Genomic DNA, 14220 nt, shown 5'->3' on the forward strand with positions numbered 1-14220 from the left:
CTTTGTCCTGGAATTTTCTTTTATTCATGCCAGTAATCCACATGTTGGGCGCCCATCTTCATCTGTTTTCCTGAGGTGGTAGTAACAGAGAGACCCAAGAACAAACATAGTTCAGAGATCCAGGTTTGCTTCAAGGCAACAACATGTGCAAAGATCCTGAGGTGGGAAAGAACTTTGAGTAAGTAAAGAAGACCTTCTGACGGGAGTGTAGAAGGAGACGGGTGTATGAGATCAGAGAGAAAGGTGGGATCTTGCAGGCCACAGTGAATTTAGGTTTTAAGTGCGAAGAAAAGCCACTGAAGGGTTTTAATGAAGGCGGTGACAGGACATGACTTACATTTCTATGCAAGAGCACTTTTCCAGTTCAATAGGAGAGAATGCATCATGAGGTTAAGAATGAAAATGGAGGGGCGCCTGGGTGGCGCAGTCGGTTAAGCGTCCGTCTTCAGCCAGGTCACGATCTCGCGGTCCGTGAGTTCCAGCCCCGCGTCAGGCTCTGGGCTGATGGCTCAGAGCCTGGAGCCTGTTTCCGATTCTGTGTCTCCCTCTCTCTCTGCCCCTCCCCCGTTCATGCTCTGTCTCTCTCTGTCCCCCAAAAAATAAGTAAACGTTGAAAAAAAAATTAAAAAAAAAAAAAAAAAAAGAATGAAAATGGAGGGGGGGCATCCGAGTGGCTCGGTCGGTTAAGTGTCTGACTCTCGATTTTGGCTCAGGTCGTGGTCTCACAGTTTATAAGTTTGAGCCCCGCATCAGACTCCATGCTGAGTGTGGAGCCTGCTTAGGATTCTCTCTCTTTTCCTCTCTCTCTGCCCTTTCCCTGCTTGCACACATTCTCTCTGAAAATAAATAAACTTTAAAAAGAACACAATAAATCTCTAAAAAAAGAAAAAAAAAATGAAAATGGAGAGACTGGCTCTTACATTCGTTGCAGGGCTACCGTGGCTCAACTAAGGTGATGACAGTGCAGAGCACAGACGATGGGAATTCCAAGACAATTGGGGGCAATCGAATCCACAGGACTTGCTACTCACCTGGATATAGGAATAAAGGAGAAGGAGGACTTGTAGGAATATAGGATATAAGAGTAAAGGAAAAGAACGACTAATATTTGTGGCCTAAATAACTGGTAGGTTTCTGGAATAGGGAAGACTGCTGAGGGAACCTCCTTAAAAGGGAAAATTATAGGGGCGCCTGGGTGGCTCAGTCGGTTAAGCGTCCGACTTCGGCTCAGGTCATGATCTCGTGGTCCGTGAGTTCACGCCCCGCGTCGGGCTCTGTGCTGACCACTCAGAGCCTGGAGCCTATTTCAGATTCTGTGTCTCCCTCTCTCTCTGACCCTCCCCCGTTCATGTTCTGTCTCTCTCTGTCTCAAAAATAAATAAACGTTAAAAACAAAATTTAAATTAAAAAAAAAAAAAAAGAAAATTATATAGGTTAGGAAACAAGCTTAATGGTTTTCACAGAGGGACCCCCAGATTAATGACTTATATTTTCTTTCATGTAACAAGCAAGAGGTGAGCAGTCTAAGCCTGGCAGGCTGTTATGCCCTACCGTCTGGCTTCTGTTTCTGGGTCCCAGGGAACTGCTTCAGTGGCCACGATGTCCAGCCAGTGAGAAGGAAAGAGAGAAAGCACAGGGCAAGCAATTTCCTTTTCAAAGGACAGCACCTGGAGGTTGTGACCTTGGGTGCTTACCTCACCCAAGGACAGTAGAGAGTTTGAGAACAAGTCCTGAGAGGCTCTAACAGCTAAAGGTCAGAGGAGAAGAAGTTAAAGAGAAAAGACGAATGGCTAAAGAGCGAGGAGGAAGTGGAAAACGCCAAAGTTGCAGACAAGTTAAAAACAAAATAGGGGTTTGAGAAGAAACAATAAAATAGCTACGTATGCCCAAATATGAGGGCCCTTCCCCCACAATTATCCCTCAGAAGCCCCCTTATATCTGAGCCCTTTGTGTCTCCCACAGTACAGCACACTCTTACAAAGAACCATGAGGACAAGCCATGTTAACCTGAAATACTGACGCCAGCCCAGTTTGGGATTCTCGTGGAAGTTGTTCAAAGGAATCAGAAAAAAGATGTAGGTAGTGAAAATGAATACTGACTTAGTATTAATTCCTGAGTTTGTCCCTTCAGTTTCAAGAAACTGTATAGTATCGTAGAAAATGGGTTTTCCTGGCTATGTCCCAAACAAGATGGCAGGCAGTAGGGATACGAGCACGGGCAGGAAGGGGACTTGAAGGAGGAGCCGTGGGGACAAGTGGCCAGCTTTCTGTTTCTGCATCTGAGGCCCAGGTAGCTTGAATACAGGAAGTAAGAGAGAGCATATGGTAAATGCCACAAGCACTCACGAGCTAGGCTCCAAAACAACACTCTTTTTCAGTTCAGGAGGGTGGCCCTATTTTGTGCCGGGGCACTAGGGTATTGTGACAGCTGGAAGTCATGTGACAGTCTCCCAAAAGGCATCCTTGGAAAGGAGACAAAGGTTTCATTCAGATGAAAACGACAACAAAAATACATCTTTATGCGGAAAAGTTAACTCACGTTACTTGTCACATCTCCCCAAATCACCCACTGAACCATGTAACTCCAGCAAAAAGGGTGCAGGACTAGAAAGGTTGGGAAAGGCAGTGTCATGCGGTCTTTTGACCCTCCCCCCGCTGCCTAAGTATGGGCCTTGAGCCTGGAAGGCTTCCCTACGAGCCTGGAGCCTGCTTCCGATTCTGTGTCTCCCTCTTTCTCTCTCTCTGCCCCTCCCCGGCATCATGCTCTGTTTCTCTCTCTCTCAAAAATAAATAAAATGTTAAAAAAAAAAAAAGATTAAGTAATACACATATACCTTATTGATCAATACCATTATTTTATAGGTAGGAAAAATAAGACATTTCATGAAAAATAAAGTCCATCATATGATACATAATATAGTCAAAGCTCTGAAACAGAATTAGTGTCTTAACTATTTCACATCTTTAATCAATAAACATTATTCTTCTTAAGAGGAGGTGAAAAAATGACCCATATTAAAAACCATTGAAAATAAGCATCATTAATAAGACACCATTAAATGATGAATAGTTCTACATCTCTTTAATCTCTTTGTATTTATTAGCTACTGCTCCCCAGAGTAAAAATAAATATGGTTTTTGTTGTGGCTTCATACTTCTTTAAAATGGGAACTAAAAGGTTTCCAATTTGGTAGGCCTAATCACGAATGCCTTTTGTATCAAACAGATTTGTGTGTTAATCATCAAGCTAAAGACATAACAAGAAAATAACATCACCTGAGTGTCATCTCAGTGTGCTATTCACATGTAATCAGACACCCTTCAACTAATCTCACGGGCAAGTCTAAGGAATTCATGGCTGCACCTCCTCAGCACGTCAAGGAAAGCGCTAATGCAGTGGACAGTTAAAAGACAAGGGCAGTAGAACATCTTATTTAAACTTTTTGATAATAAAATAATACAGAAGTGGATGGGTGCCTGGGTGGTTCAGTTGGTTAAGTAGCTTGATTTCGGTTTGTGAGTTCAAGCCCCATGTCAGGCTCTGCGATGACAGCACGGAGCCTGCTTGGGATTCTCTCTCTCCACTCCTCCCCTGTTGGCTCTCTCTCAAAAGTAAGTAAATAAAATAATAATTCAGAAGTGGAAACCCTTGTGAGGTTTTCTTCCCCCCTCATTCCGGGAACAGGATCATTAATAATTAATTACATTTGTGTGATACCATGAGGTTTAAAGGATGAAATAAGCAAGAGAGCACTATATTACACTTGAAATGTGTATTATACTATATCAGATTAGACTATTGGTACTAGATTGTACAAAGGTCCTTATGCTCCAAGCAAGTCCAGTCGACCTCCGGTATTCAGCAGGACAACTTCAAGCAAGCCAGCTTACAAACAAGCAGTCCTCTATAGATGGCTCTGACTTACTACGTAGGTCTTAGGATAAACATGTTTATGCTTTGACTGGACAGTCACGTGGACACTGTACACATGGCGGCTGTGTAACACCATTCGGTGAAATGTCTTGCCTTCCTTCATGATTTCTTCAGTCTTTTTTTCCGTGGACATAACATTCTCTACAAAGTCTGAATCTTCTAAGTACAGTTCATCTCCTGAAAAATAACATTTTGAGTCCACGAAGTGTTATTTTATAAAACATTCCAATATATTAGTGACATGCACATCTGTATTGATCTATGTCATGTGTTTGGAACGGACATAGGCATTAAGTAACTCCAATTTTATGAGCCTACCTCAATGTCTTTCTTGTGTTTTTAATACCCACACCCCCCAATTCCCCATTCCCCAGCCAAAAAGTTTCTTTGGGCACATAAGTATTTATGACTTGGCATTTTTCATCACGAATTATAACTTTTAGGCTAACCCATGACTCTTTATCCTAGTTGGTATTAATATTGGCCTTGATACCCATACATTTTTGGGTTTCAGTGTGGGCTGTTCTAATAATTTTAAAGTTAAATTACATAAATTATCATTTACACATCAAAACTGCTAAACTGTACTACTGTAGGATGAGTAACAACTATTGTCGCTATTGTAAACTGAGACAAGTAACCATGAGCAGGTCACAAAGCCCCACCCATAAAACCATGGCACCTGGGTGGCTCAGTCGATTAAGTGTCCGACTTCAGCTCAGGTCATGATCTCACCGTTCATGGGTTCAAGTCCTGTGTTGGGGTCTGTGCTGACAGTGCAGGGCCTGGAGCCTGCTTCGGATTCTGTGTCTCCCTCTCTCTCTACCCTCCCCTGCTCATGCTCTGCCTCTCTCTCTCTCTCTCTCTCAAAAATAAATAAACATTAAAAAAAATTTAAAAGGTAAACTGCCACAAAACCCCCACCTAGCACTTACCCCACAACAATCAACTGCCAACAGACTCCCTAATTCAAATAAGTCGACAATTTCTCCTAATTCAAGTTCTTAACAGAGTGTAGTTAAAAACACAAGTTTTCAACTTCATAACTCATTCTCAAAATTCAAAATTAAAGTGTAAAAAAGTGAGATAACATATGAGAAAGAGTTTTTTTTTTTTTAATTTTTTTTTTAACGTTTATTTATTTTTGAGACAGAGAGAGAGACACAGCATGAACGGGGGAGGGGCAGAGAGAGAGGGAGACACAGAATCGGAAGCAGGCTCCAGACTCTGAGCCATCAGCCCAGAGCCCGACGTGGGGCTCGAACTCGCGGACCGGAAGATCGTGACCTGAGCTGAAGTTGGACGCTCAACCGACTGAGCCACTCAGGCGCCCCGAGAAAGAGTTTTGTAAACATTTAGGAAACATATTTAAATAAACGTATGTGTGTATACAAAGTGACTTACTTAGAACTTTGGGTTATAATAAACACCTTGGATATTTTATGGACTTGGACCTTACTTAATAAACTGCTGTATTGTGTAAAACAGATGGTAATTCATGTCTCTGTGTTGCACAATACTGCCATACAGCCCAGTGCATTAAATGTGAATACTACGGTGCTGGGCACCTGGGTGGCTTTGGTTAAGTATCCAACTCTTGATTTTGGCTCAGGTTATGATCTCACAGTTCATTGGTTTGAGCCCCACATTGGGCTCTGCATGGACAGTGTGGAGCCTACTTGGAATTCTGTCTCCTCTCTCTCTGCTCTTCCCCAGTTTGTATGCTCTCTCTCTCTCTCTCTCTCTCTCTCAAAAATAAACTTAAAAAAAAAAAGAAGAAGAAGAACACTGTGCTTCACTGACTTACCTGGTAAAAGCTGGAGCATTGCATCAGCAGTTAAAAATGTGATCGGCAGCCATCTTTCCATCTCTTCCAATGCACCATCCAAACAAAATTTGTGCAAGTCAGAGAGAGAGGCAAAGTTTCCAAGCCTTCTTATTTCGTAGAACTGTGGGGGTGCTAACCAAATTTTTTTCGATATGAAACTCTCAGTTGTTTCTGATGGAGATGACCACTGTGGAAGACAATGGCCAGGGTTTTAAGGTTTATTCCAGAGGCAATGGAAGATTTGAAATCATTCGATCAGTACCCAAATCTAACTGACGTCGTACAATTAATGTATTAATGTGCCTTGCTAGAATCCTCTAAGACAACATGAAAAGATTAGGTTAATGAAATGTAGGCTGACCCTCCACCCTCACAAGAGGTTGGTTAATGGGACGCTGATCCTAAGGACCAATAAATCAACTAGGATAGATCACCAAGCGTTGACCTGGGGGGGTTGTTCAGCAGAGAAGGCAGAAGATGCAAGAAGGCAAGCTGGTTCTGGTCACTCCCAGGGGAAAAAGAAGCCTGTCCGGTGTTAACTCATGAAAGCAGATTGAGAATTCAGTGCCCATTCATTCCACCCACAAACGGGTGCCTTGGGTAGGCCCTGGGGAGGTGGTGAACAAGACAAAGCACTCTCAGGCCCTATGGGGCCTTCAGCAATCAGAAAGTAGCATGACTGGGGTGCCTGGGTGGCGCAGTCGGTTAAGCGTCCGACTTCAGCCAGGTCACGATCTCGCGGTCCATGCGTTCGAGCCCCGCGTCGGGCTCTGGGCTGATGGCTCAGAGCCTGGAGCCTGTTTCCGATTCTGTGTCTCCCTCTCTCTCTGCCCCTCCCCCGTTCATGGTCTGTCTCTCTCTGTCCCAAAAATAAATAAACGTTGAAAAAAAAAAAAATTTAGAAAGTAGCATGACAAGTTCACATGTTACGATGGGGTAAAGAGAAGCAAAAGGAGCTTTCAGGAAGGTCAGGAGGCATGACTCAGCCTATCGTTTCAGGAATGTAATAACAGCAGAGTATCAGGGCGCCTGGGTGGCTCAGTCAGTTGAGCATCTGACTCTTGATTTCTGCTCAGGTCTTGATCTCATAGTCAGTGGGACTGAGCCCCATGTTGGGCTCTGTGCTGAGAGCACAGAGCCTGCTTGAGATTCTCGCTCTCCCTCTCAAAATAAATAAACTTAAAAACTAATAATAACAGCACAGTACCAAACAGACAGCATTTGCCCATTTAACTTAAATGACCTGACTGCTGTGACCTTTCCTCCTTCCCAAGCCTTACTTCCATACACATTTTGATAAAAGGAGTTGATTCAGCGAATATGAAATAACCCCAAAGGGGTCTTTCTTTAACTGACTGACTAAATATCCATTTACACTAATGGAAACTGATTCTCATGCCTAATCTAGGAAGTTGAAATCGATTTCTGCCACGGATAACTACAGGCCAAAGGTGTAAAAGCTTGTACGTGCCTAAACTTCCCCCTGAGGAATGCTTATGGTTAATCTATGGGACCAAACAATCTATTTATAAGAAGCACCTCGGGTTATTCTCAACTTGCCAAGGCTGCATTTTGGAAAACAATGCTCGGGCCTCAAAGGACCACCCACTCTGTAAGTTATTTACATAGAACTCTCTTTGATCAATTCCACATGAGTTCAGTGGTTAACAATCAAGATGAAGAGCTAAACAATAGGTACAACCCACTTAATTCAACCTGTTCAGGTTAGTCCAGACCATAGGTTAAGAGAGCTTATCATTTATTGGTTACTTGTTACTTGTAATGCACTGCTCACAAAACCTTTGACACTTTAGGCCAGATAATTATTTGTTGTGGGTGACTGTCTTGTACCCTAAAGGAGGGTCAGAAGCATCCTTGAGCTCTACCCAGTAGAACTACCCAAATTAGGAAAATCAAACACATCTCCAGACATTGCCAAATGTATCTAGGGGTGGGTGGGTGAATCATCCCCTGTTGAGAATCACCAGCCTTGACTAGGTTAAGAACTGCTGCCTATTGAAATCTTTCCAGGGGCGCCTGGGTGGTTCAGTCGATTGAGCATCTGACTCTTGACTTTAGTTCAGGTCATGATCGCAGCAGGGTCAGGCGATCGAGCTCTGCATCAGGTTCTGCACTGAGCATAGAGCCAGCTTAAGATTCTCTCTTTCCCTATGCCCTTCTCCCCAACTCATGTGCTCGCTCTTTCTTTCTGTCCCTCTAAAATTAAAAAAAAAATAAAAAATCTCCTCTTCTAGCCATGAGTGCTAGAATTACCTTTCTCCAACATGATATAAACAATAGAGAAGTGGACAAAATCTATGAATCGATCATTTTCAGACATTGAAAAATGCAGAATTGTAATTTGTGAGAAAAGAAAAACAAATGAGGTGAACTCTACCATTGCCAAGATTCTCTGCCTAAAAGTAATTGTCAGACCACAGCAAAAGGAAAGAGAACCTAACCTATACCATTCTCACTGACTTACTGAGGAGACAGAGAACAGAGTTTGGAAAGGCCCATACAGGCTAGGATATTGAAGACATGGTACCTGAGAGGAGGGATCTATATAGAGTAGAGCTCCTAAAATCTGTATAGGATGCCCTTAGTCTTTGCGAAACACTAATCTATGCCAGCATAAGATGAAACCACATGACATTGGAAAACATGCTTTCTAAGAAAAGAAGAGTTACTTGGGGGCTTTAAGACTAATAATTTCTAGGACTCACCTAGGGCCAGGAAAAACTTCCTCCAACCACAGTGGAGAGAACTTGTTGAATATAAGGGGCATTCAGCAGAAGGGTCTCATTAGAAGTGCAGCTAATAGAATGAAGGCTATCATGGAACTACTCTAAAACCACTTTTAAAAAATAAGAGGTGCTTGGGTGGCTTAGTTGGTTAACCGTCCAACTCTTGATTTCGGCTCAGGTCATGATCTCACGGTTCATGAGTTCGAGCCCCACATCGAGCTCTGCCCACCGACAGCTCACAGCCTGTCTGGGATTCTCTCTCTCTCCTCCTCTCTCTCCAAACAGAAACTTAAAAAAAAAAAAAAAATCTCAAGAAGATCAAGTTAATTTGCAATAACTTAACTTCCTGCCAGGAAAAGTTCAACAATCTTTAAAGGAACATAACAAAATCCAGTACTCATAAAAATCACAATATCCAACATCCAATAAAAAACTGCAAGACCCATGACAGGATAGCAGGAAAATGTGACCCCTAACTAGAAGACAAATTGGTCCATGGACACTACAGAGATGATGGAATTAGTAGAAAGGGGCATTAAAACCACTGTTGTAAGTATGTTCCATTGACTCAAAGACATAAAGGAAAATATAAACAGGATAAGAGAAATAGAAAATATTTTTAAACTAAATGGAACTTCTAAAAATGAAAAGTATCTGAAATGAAAAACACACAGGATGCTATTTACAGCAAGTTAGATGCTACATAAGAAAAGAGAAAAAGAACTTGAAAACATAGCAGTAGAATCTATTCAAGATAAAACACAGAGATAAAATACTTGAAACAAAATGAACAAGTTATCAGTTACATTCTCAAGTAGTCCAACATAAATGTAATTGGAGTCCCAGAAAAGAGGGGGAGATGAAAAATATCTGAAGAAACAAATAAGAAAAAGAAAACCATGCACATTGGAATCAAATTGATGAACACCAGTGACTAAGAGGAAATATTTAAAGTAGCCACAAACACAAAACAAACACATTAGGCACAGAGGACCAAAGAGTTAAAAGCAGATTTCTCATCATAAATTATACAAACCAGAAAATATCAAAGCAACATCTTTAAGCACTGACAGAAACAAACATACAAACAAATATGTTAACTTGGAATTCTATACCCAGCCAAAATATCTTTCAAACAAATGGAGGCAAAATAAAGTATTTTTTAGGTAAACAAAATTTTCAAGATTCATTGTCAGAAGACCTGAAATACAACACATATTAGAGGATGTTCTTTGGGCCAAAAGAAACCAGTTGTAGATTTTAATCTGCACAAAGGTATGAAGAGCAGTAATAATGGTAAATATGCAGGTAAACATAAAAGACATTTTCTACTCATTGTTGCAGTCTTTCAAAGATTGACTGTTTAGGGCAAATTAATCAATGCATTAGAGAGTTCATAATAACAATAAAAGTCAAATGTATGACAACAATAGCTATTGGACATGAGGGGAGAAATACCGGTATACTGTTGTCAGGTTCCAACATGATACATGATGAAAGCTATGTATTGCAAACCCTGGAGTAACCACAAAGAAGAATAATTAATAAGTCAATAATGGAGGTAAAACAGAGTCCTTAAAATACTCAAATAATACAAAACGAGTCAGGAAAAGAAAAACACGCAAAGAATAGATAGGACAGATAACAAACTAAAAGATGGTAGATTTGAATTAAATATAATATTTAAATATATAAACATATATAAATATAAATGATCTAAACACTCCAGCTAAAAGGCAGAAATTATACTACTGATAAGAAAAGGAAGACTATGTGCTGCCTACAAGAAACATACTTTATTTTTATTCAAAAAAATTTTTTAATGTTTATTTATTTTTGAGAGAGAGAGATAGAGTGTGTGAGCAGGGGAGGGGCAGACACACACACACACACACACACACACACACACACACATACACACACAGAATCTGAAGCAGGCTCCAGGCTCTGAGCTGTCAGCACAGAGCCCAATGCAGGGCTCGAACTCACGAACCATGAGGTCAAGACCTGAGCCTAAGTCAGATGCCTAACTGCCAGATGCCCCAAAGGGTATTTCATAATAACCAAAGGGTCAATCCATCAAGCTTTAACAGTCCTATATGTTTCGGCAGCACCTTACAAGGAAGCTTCAAAATACCTGAAGCAAAACCTGATAGAGAAAAAGACAAATTCACAATTACTCATTAAAAATGTCAGCATTCCTGGGATGCGCCTGGCTGGCTCAGTCTGTAGGGCATGTGACTCTTGGTCTCAAGGTTGTGAGTACAAGCACCCTGTTGGGTATGAAGATTACTTAAAAGAAAACAAATCTGAAAAAAAAAATGTCAGCATTCCTGTCAGTATCTGATGGAACAAGAAAACACTATGGAAGAGCTGAAAGACACTACCAACAAATTTAACCTAATTGCCATTTTTCCAAACTCTCAGCAAGCACAGAACATATTATTCTTTTTAGGTGCAAAAGGAACAATCACCAAGATAGACCATATTTGTGGCCATAGAAAAAGTCTCAATAAATTTGAGACTGAAATCATATAAAGTATGTTCTCTGAGGACATAATTATACTGCATGAAATGGAGTGGGCATGAAATGAGTTAATGCAGGGAACATGCTCAGGAAGGAGCCTGGCACCTGAACAGCACTGCACAACTCCTGGGATCTCCCCAAGGGCTCTCTTGGGGGGAAGCACCTGAGAGGCAGAGTCAAGGCCTCTTGAAGAAGCAGAGGAGCACTTCACCAAGGTCCTGGCTTTGGCCTGCAGGGTTGAGAGTGGGGTTACCTGGTTGCCTTGCTCGCTCAGTCACTTATCGGCTGTATGGCTCTGAGGAAGCTACGGACAGTCCCGACTTTGGTTCTACTTAAAATTTTGCAATTCTAGGATGCTGCAAAAACCATACACATTCAAGCAGCAAAGTTACTTTTGAATTTTGATGTCTTCCCGCAGCTAGGTACTCACCACCGGTAGTGCCCGGCAGCAGCAATGAGCAAGCTCCCAAGTGAGTCGTGTGATGCTGAAGGTAAACAATTGATGATACCCTTGCGCTCATTCTGTACCATTACCACCTTTGTTGCCCACTTTCAGCATTCAATAAATTACATGAGATATTCAACACTTTGTTATAAAATAGGCTTTATGTTAGTTGATTCTGCCCAATTGTAGGCTAATGTTAGTGTTCTGAGCACGTTTAAGGTAGGTCAGGCTAAGAGGTTAGGTAGGTTAGGTCCCCGGGCTGTAACCCCATCACAGATGAGGGGGTGGGAAGACCTGTAATTAGCCTCCGTGCTGGGCTTATAGGGAGGTTCCAGATAGGCCTGGGCTGCTGGCGGGGGGCCCTGATTCTCAAGTTCCGGTGGGTCCCCACGCCGGCGCCGCAGGCCCTACCTGGCAGCTCACCACCTCGGTCAAGTCCGGGTAGACGGGCGGCGGCTCCTGCAGGCAGCACAGGAAAAAGGCGGTGTTGAAGCGGCGGCCGCCCGAGCGCGTGAACGGCGTGAGCCAGCCGCCCCAGTCGTGCAGCGCCCAGATGTCGGGCGTGCAGTCGAGGTGCGCACACAGGCTCAGGAAGTGGCGCGGGTCGCGGCGGACGCGGTCGCGCCAGGCGTCCAGGCCCGGCGGCGGCGCGAGGGCGCGTGCGGCCTCGGCCGCCGTGGGCAGGGCGTCCCGCGGCCGCAACAGCAGCACGCCCGCCTCCTCGAAGGCCTCGCGGATGGCACAGATGCGGGAGGCTACGTCATTCGGCAGCGCCGCGCCGTCCTCGTCGGCGGGGTCCGGCAGCCCCGGGAAGGAGGCTGGCCGCGACAGTGGGGGGCCCAGGCCGAAACGCGGCGGCCCGTGGTGCGGCGCGAAGAGGCGCAGCCAGTCGGCCGAGTGGTCGGCCTTGTCCAGCACGCCCCCCGGGAAGACGTGCGCCCCGGGCAAGAAGCCTTGGCTCTCGGAGCGCTGCAGCAGCAGCAGCCGAAAGCCCTCGGCGGGCGGCGGGGGCGGCGACGAGGCGGCGGGGCCCGGGCGCGCCCAGCCAGCGGCCAGCACCATGGTGGCTGCCTGTCGCCAGCTGCTGGCGCCCGGCCGCAGGGAGCCGTTCATGGCGGGCGGCGGCGTGAGGCTCCCGGGGCTCCGGGTTCTGGCGCGGCGGCAGCTCCTGGGCGCCGGTCCTACCGCCCCCAGCGGTCTTCCTGGGCTTGGGGACCCAGGCCCGTGTCATATAGGACGAGCTCGAGGCGGGGCGCGCGCAGGGGGCGCCGGGTGAATTCTGGCTGTTAGGCCTACACCCGCGCCGGCCTGTGGGAGGAGCGTTGGCGCCGGGGAGGGCTTGCACACGCCTGGAGTGCCTTAGTTCCCAGCCGGGTCACTGGCAGGACTAGGACTGTCACTGTCCCCGGCGAGGGATTGTTCACAGCCGCCTGACAGGAGCGCCTGCCTGCCTCATCGTCCCCACCCAGGACACTCGGACCGAGAGCAGAAATGCCTAGGGGCATACATGACCTGCCACGTTAAAATGTGATGCAGTATTTTCACCAGGCCAGGTGACACCTAGCCCACCAAACCCGGAGAACTAGGACTTATCCTTAAACCACCGGTCGACACGGAAGTATGTTGTCTTTGACAGCGAAGGAGACCTGAAGGGTAGATCTCTGAGCTTTTCAGGCTCACATGACTCCACCAATGAGAAACTGATGGATGAGCCAGATGCCAAATTGTGGGTTCCCCACCGCACATCCTGGACGTGAAAGGCACTCTTGCCTCCGGGTACTTTGTCTTGTGTTCTGGACGCCTTTTATTGTCAGGGCACCTGGGACCACCTTAAGCCCTTTAGGTCATTGGATGATTTCCACTTTCATGAGAGATGCTTAATCCAGGCCTAGGGATAGGAATTTCTCTCCACTTCATTTTCTTAGTGACTGTAATACTCCCATGTCCAAGAGAAACATTCCTGTTTCTTAGAGCCTGTTTAAATCTGAATCTTCTCCTTTACGATTCCTTGTCACGTGCCAACAGCTTCTCCGATTGCTATTACACCTGATCACACATTTGTTACATTTGGGGATGAGATAGAGACTGTTCTTTTGGTGCGCCTCATTTAAGAACTGTCATTTTAATGTGGGTTATTTTGTGGGGGAGGATCCGGACATGGCACTGTCGGTTTTTAGGTTTTTTTTTTTTTTTTAATTAAAAAATACACGGTTTTTGTGTTTTTTTGTTTTTGTTTTTTATTGGAAGTATGCTCCACGCCCAACATGGGGCTTGAACTCACGACCCTGAGATCAAGAGTAGCATGCTCTACTGATGGAGCCAGCCAGACACTCCTAGGATGGTTTTTCTTAGCATCGTTTTCTAAAGGTACGACTCCCTGTGTACTGACTGCATCCTAGAAACAACAACAACAACAAAAAATGGGACCACACACGGAGAAAAGTACAGGTGGAAGCCAAAGAAGGACACATGTCCTACTTGGAGGGCCAACCAACTTTCATCTACCTTGAGTCTGCAGAATCCACAATTGGGGAACCCTTTCCTGAACTGCTTCGAAAATGCATGTGGCTCTCTGCACTGGGACAATCGTTTCAGAACCTGTTGTAGAGTCTGGAGTGGTACCCGGGAGCCTGTATTTTAAAGCTTATTTTTTTTTTCAACGTTTATTTATTTTTGGGACAGAGAGAGACAGAGCATGAATGGGGGAGGGGCAGAGAGAGAGGGAGACACAGATTCGGA

The 14220-nt window shown here is 44.6% G+C and overlaps 1 protein-coding gene across 3 annotated transcripts; it reads right to left on the reverse strand.

Annotated features, from left to right (window-relative positions):
- Positions 1–2815: 2815 nt before the first annotated feature.
- Positions 2816–13855, reverse strand: NUDT19 (nudix hydrolase 19). Of its 3 annotated transcripts, none has more exons than XM_045442558.1 (3): positions 11893–13697; positions 5742–5949; positions 2816–4111 (listed from the first exon to the last, which is right to left on the reverse strand). In XM_045442558.1, the coding sequence occupies exons 1-3, from the start codon at positions 12592–12594 to the stop codon at positions 3906–3908; spliced, it is 1116 nt and encodes a 371-aa protein (XP_045298514.1). In that variant the 5' UTR covers positions 12595–13697; the 3' UTR covers positions 2816–3905. The 3 variants fall into 3 exon arrangements, with proteins under 3 accessions (XP_045298514.1, XP_045298515.1, XP_045298516.1); XM_045442559.1 differs by lacking the exon at positions 5742–5949 and adding an exon at positions 11467–11521; XM_045442560.1 differs by lacking the exon at positions 2816–4111 and adding an exon at positions 11467–11521 and having other exon boundaries at positions 5912–5949; positions 11893–13855.
- Positions 13856–14220: the final 365 nt, after the last annotated feature.

The sequence above is a fragment of the Leopardus geoffroyi genome, chromosome E2, assembly GCF_018350155.1.
Source record: "Leopardus geoffroyi isolate Oge1 chromosome E2, O.geoffroyi_Oge1_pat1.0, whole genome shotgun sequence".
NCBI classification, from domain to species: domain Eukaryota; kingdom Metazoa; phylum Chordata; class Mammalia; order Carnivora; family Felidae; genus Leopardus; species Leopardus geoffroyi.

Bases quoted from the DNA above. Each gene is read 5' to 3' on its own strand.
- NUDT19 (XM_045442558.1), bottom strand. From the start codon at position 12,594: ATGAACGGCTCCCTGCGGCCGGGCGCCAGCAGCTGGCGACAGGCAGCC. The intron at 5,950-11,892 runs GTAGGGCCTGCG...TGTCTTCCACAG, and splicing joins CCGAGGTGGTGAGCTGCCAG to TGGTCATCTCCATCAGAAAC. The intron at 4,112-5,741 runs GTAAGTCAGTGA...GTTATTTTTCAG, and splicing joins AATGCTCCAGCTTTTACCAG to GAGATGAACTGTACTTAGAA.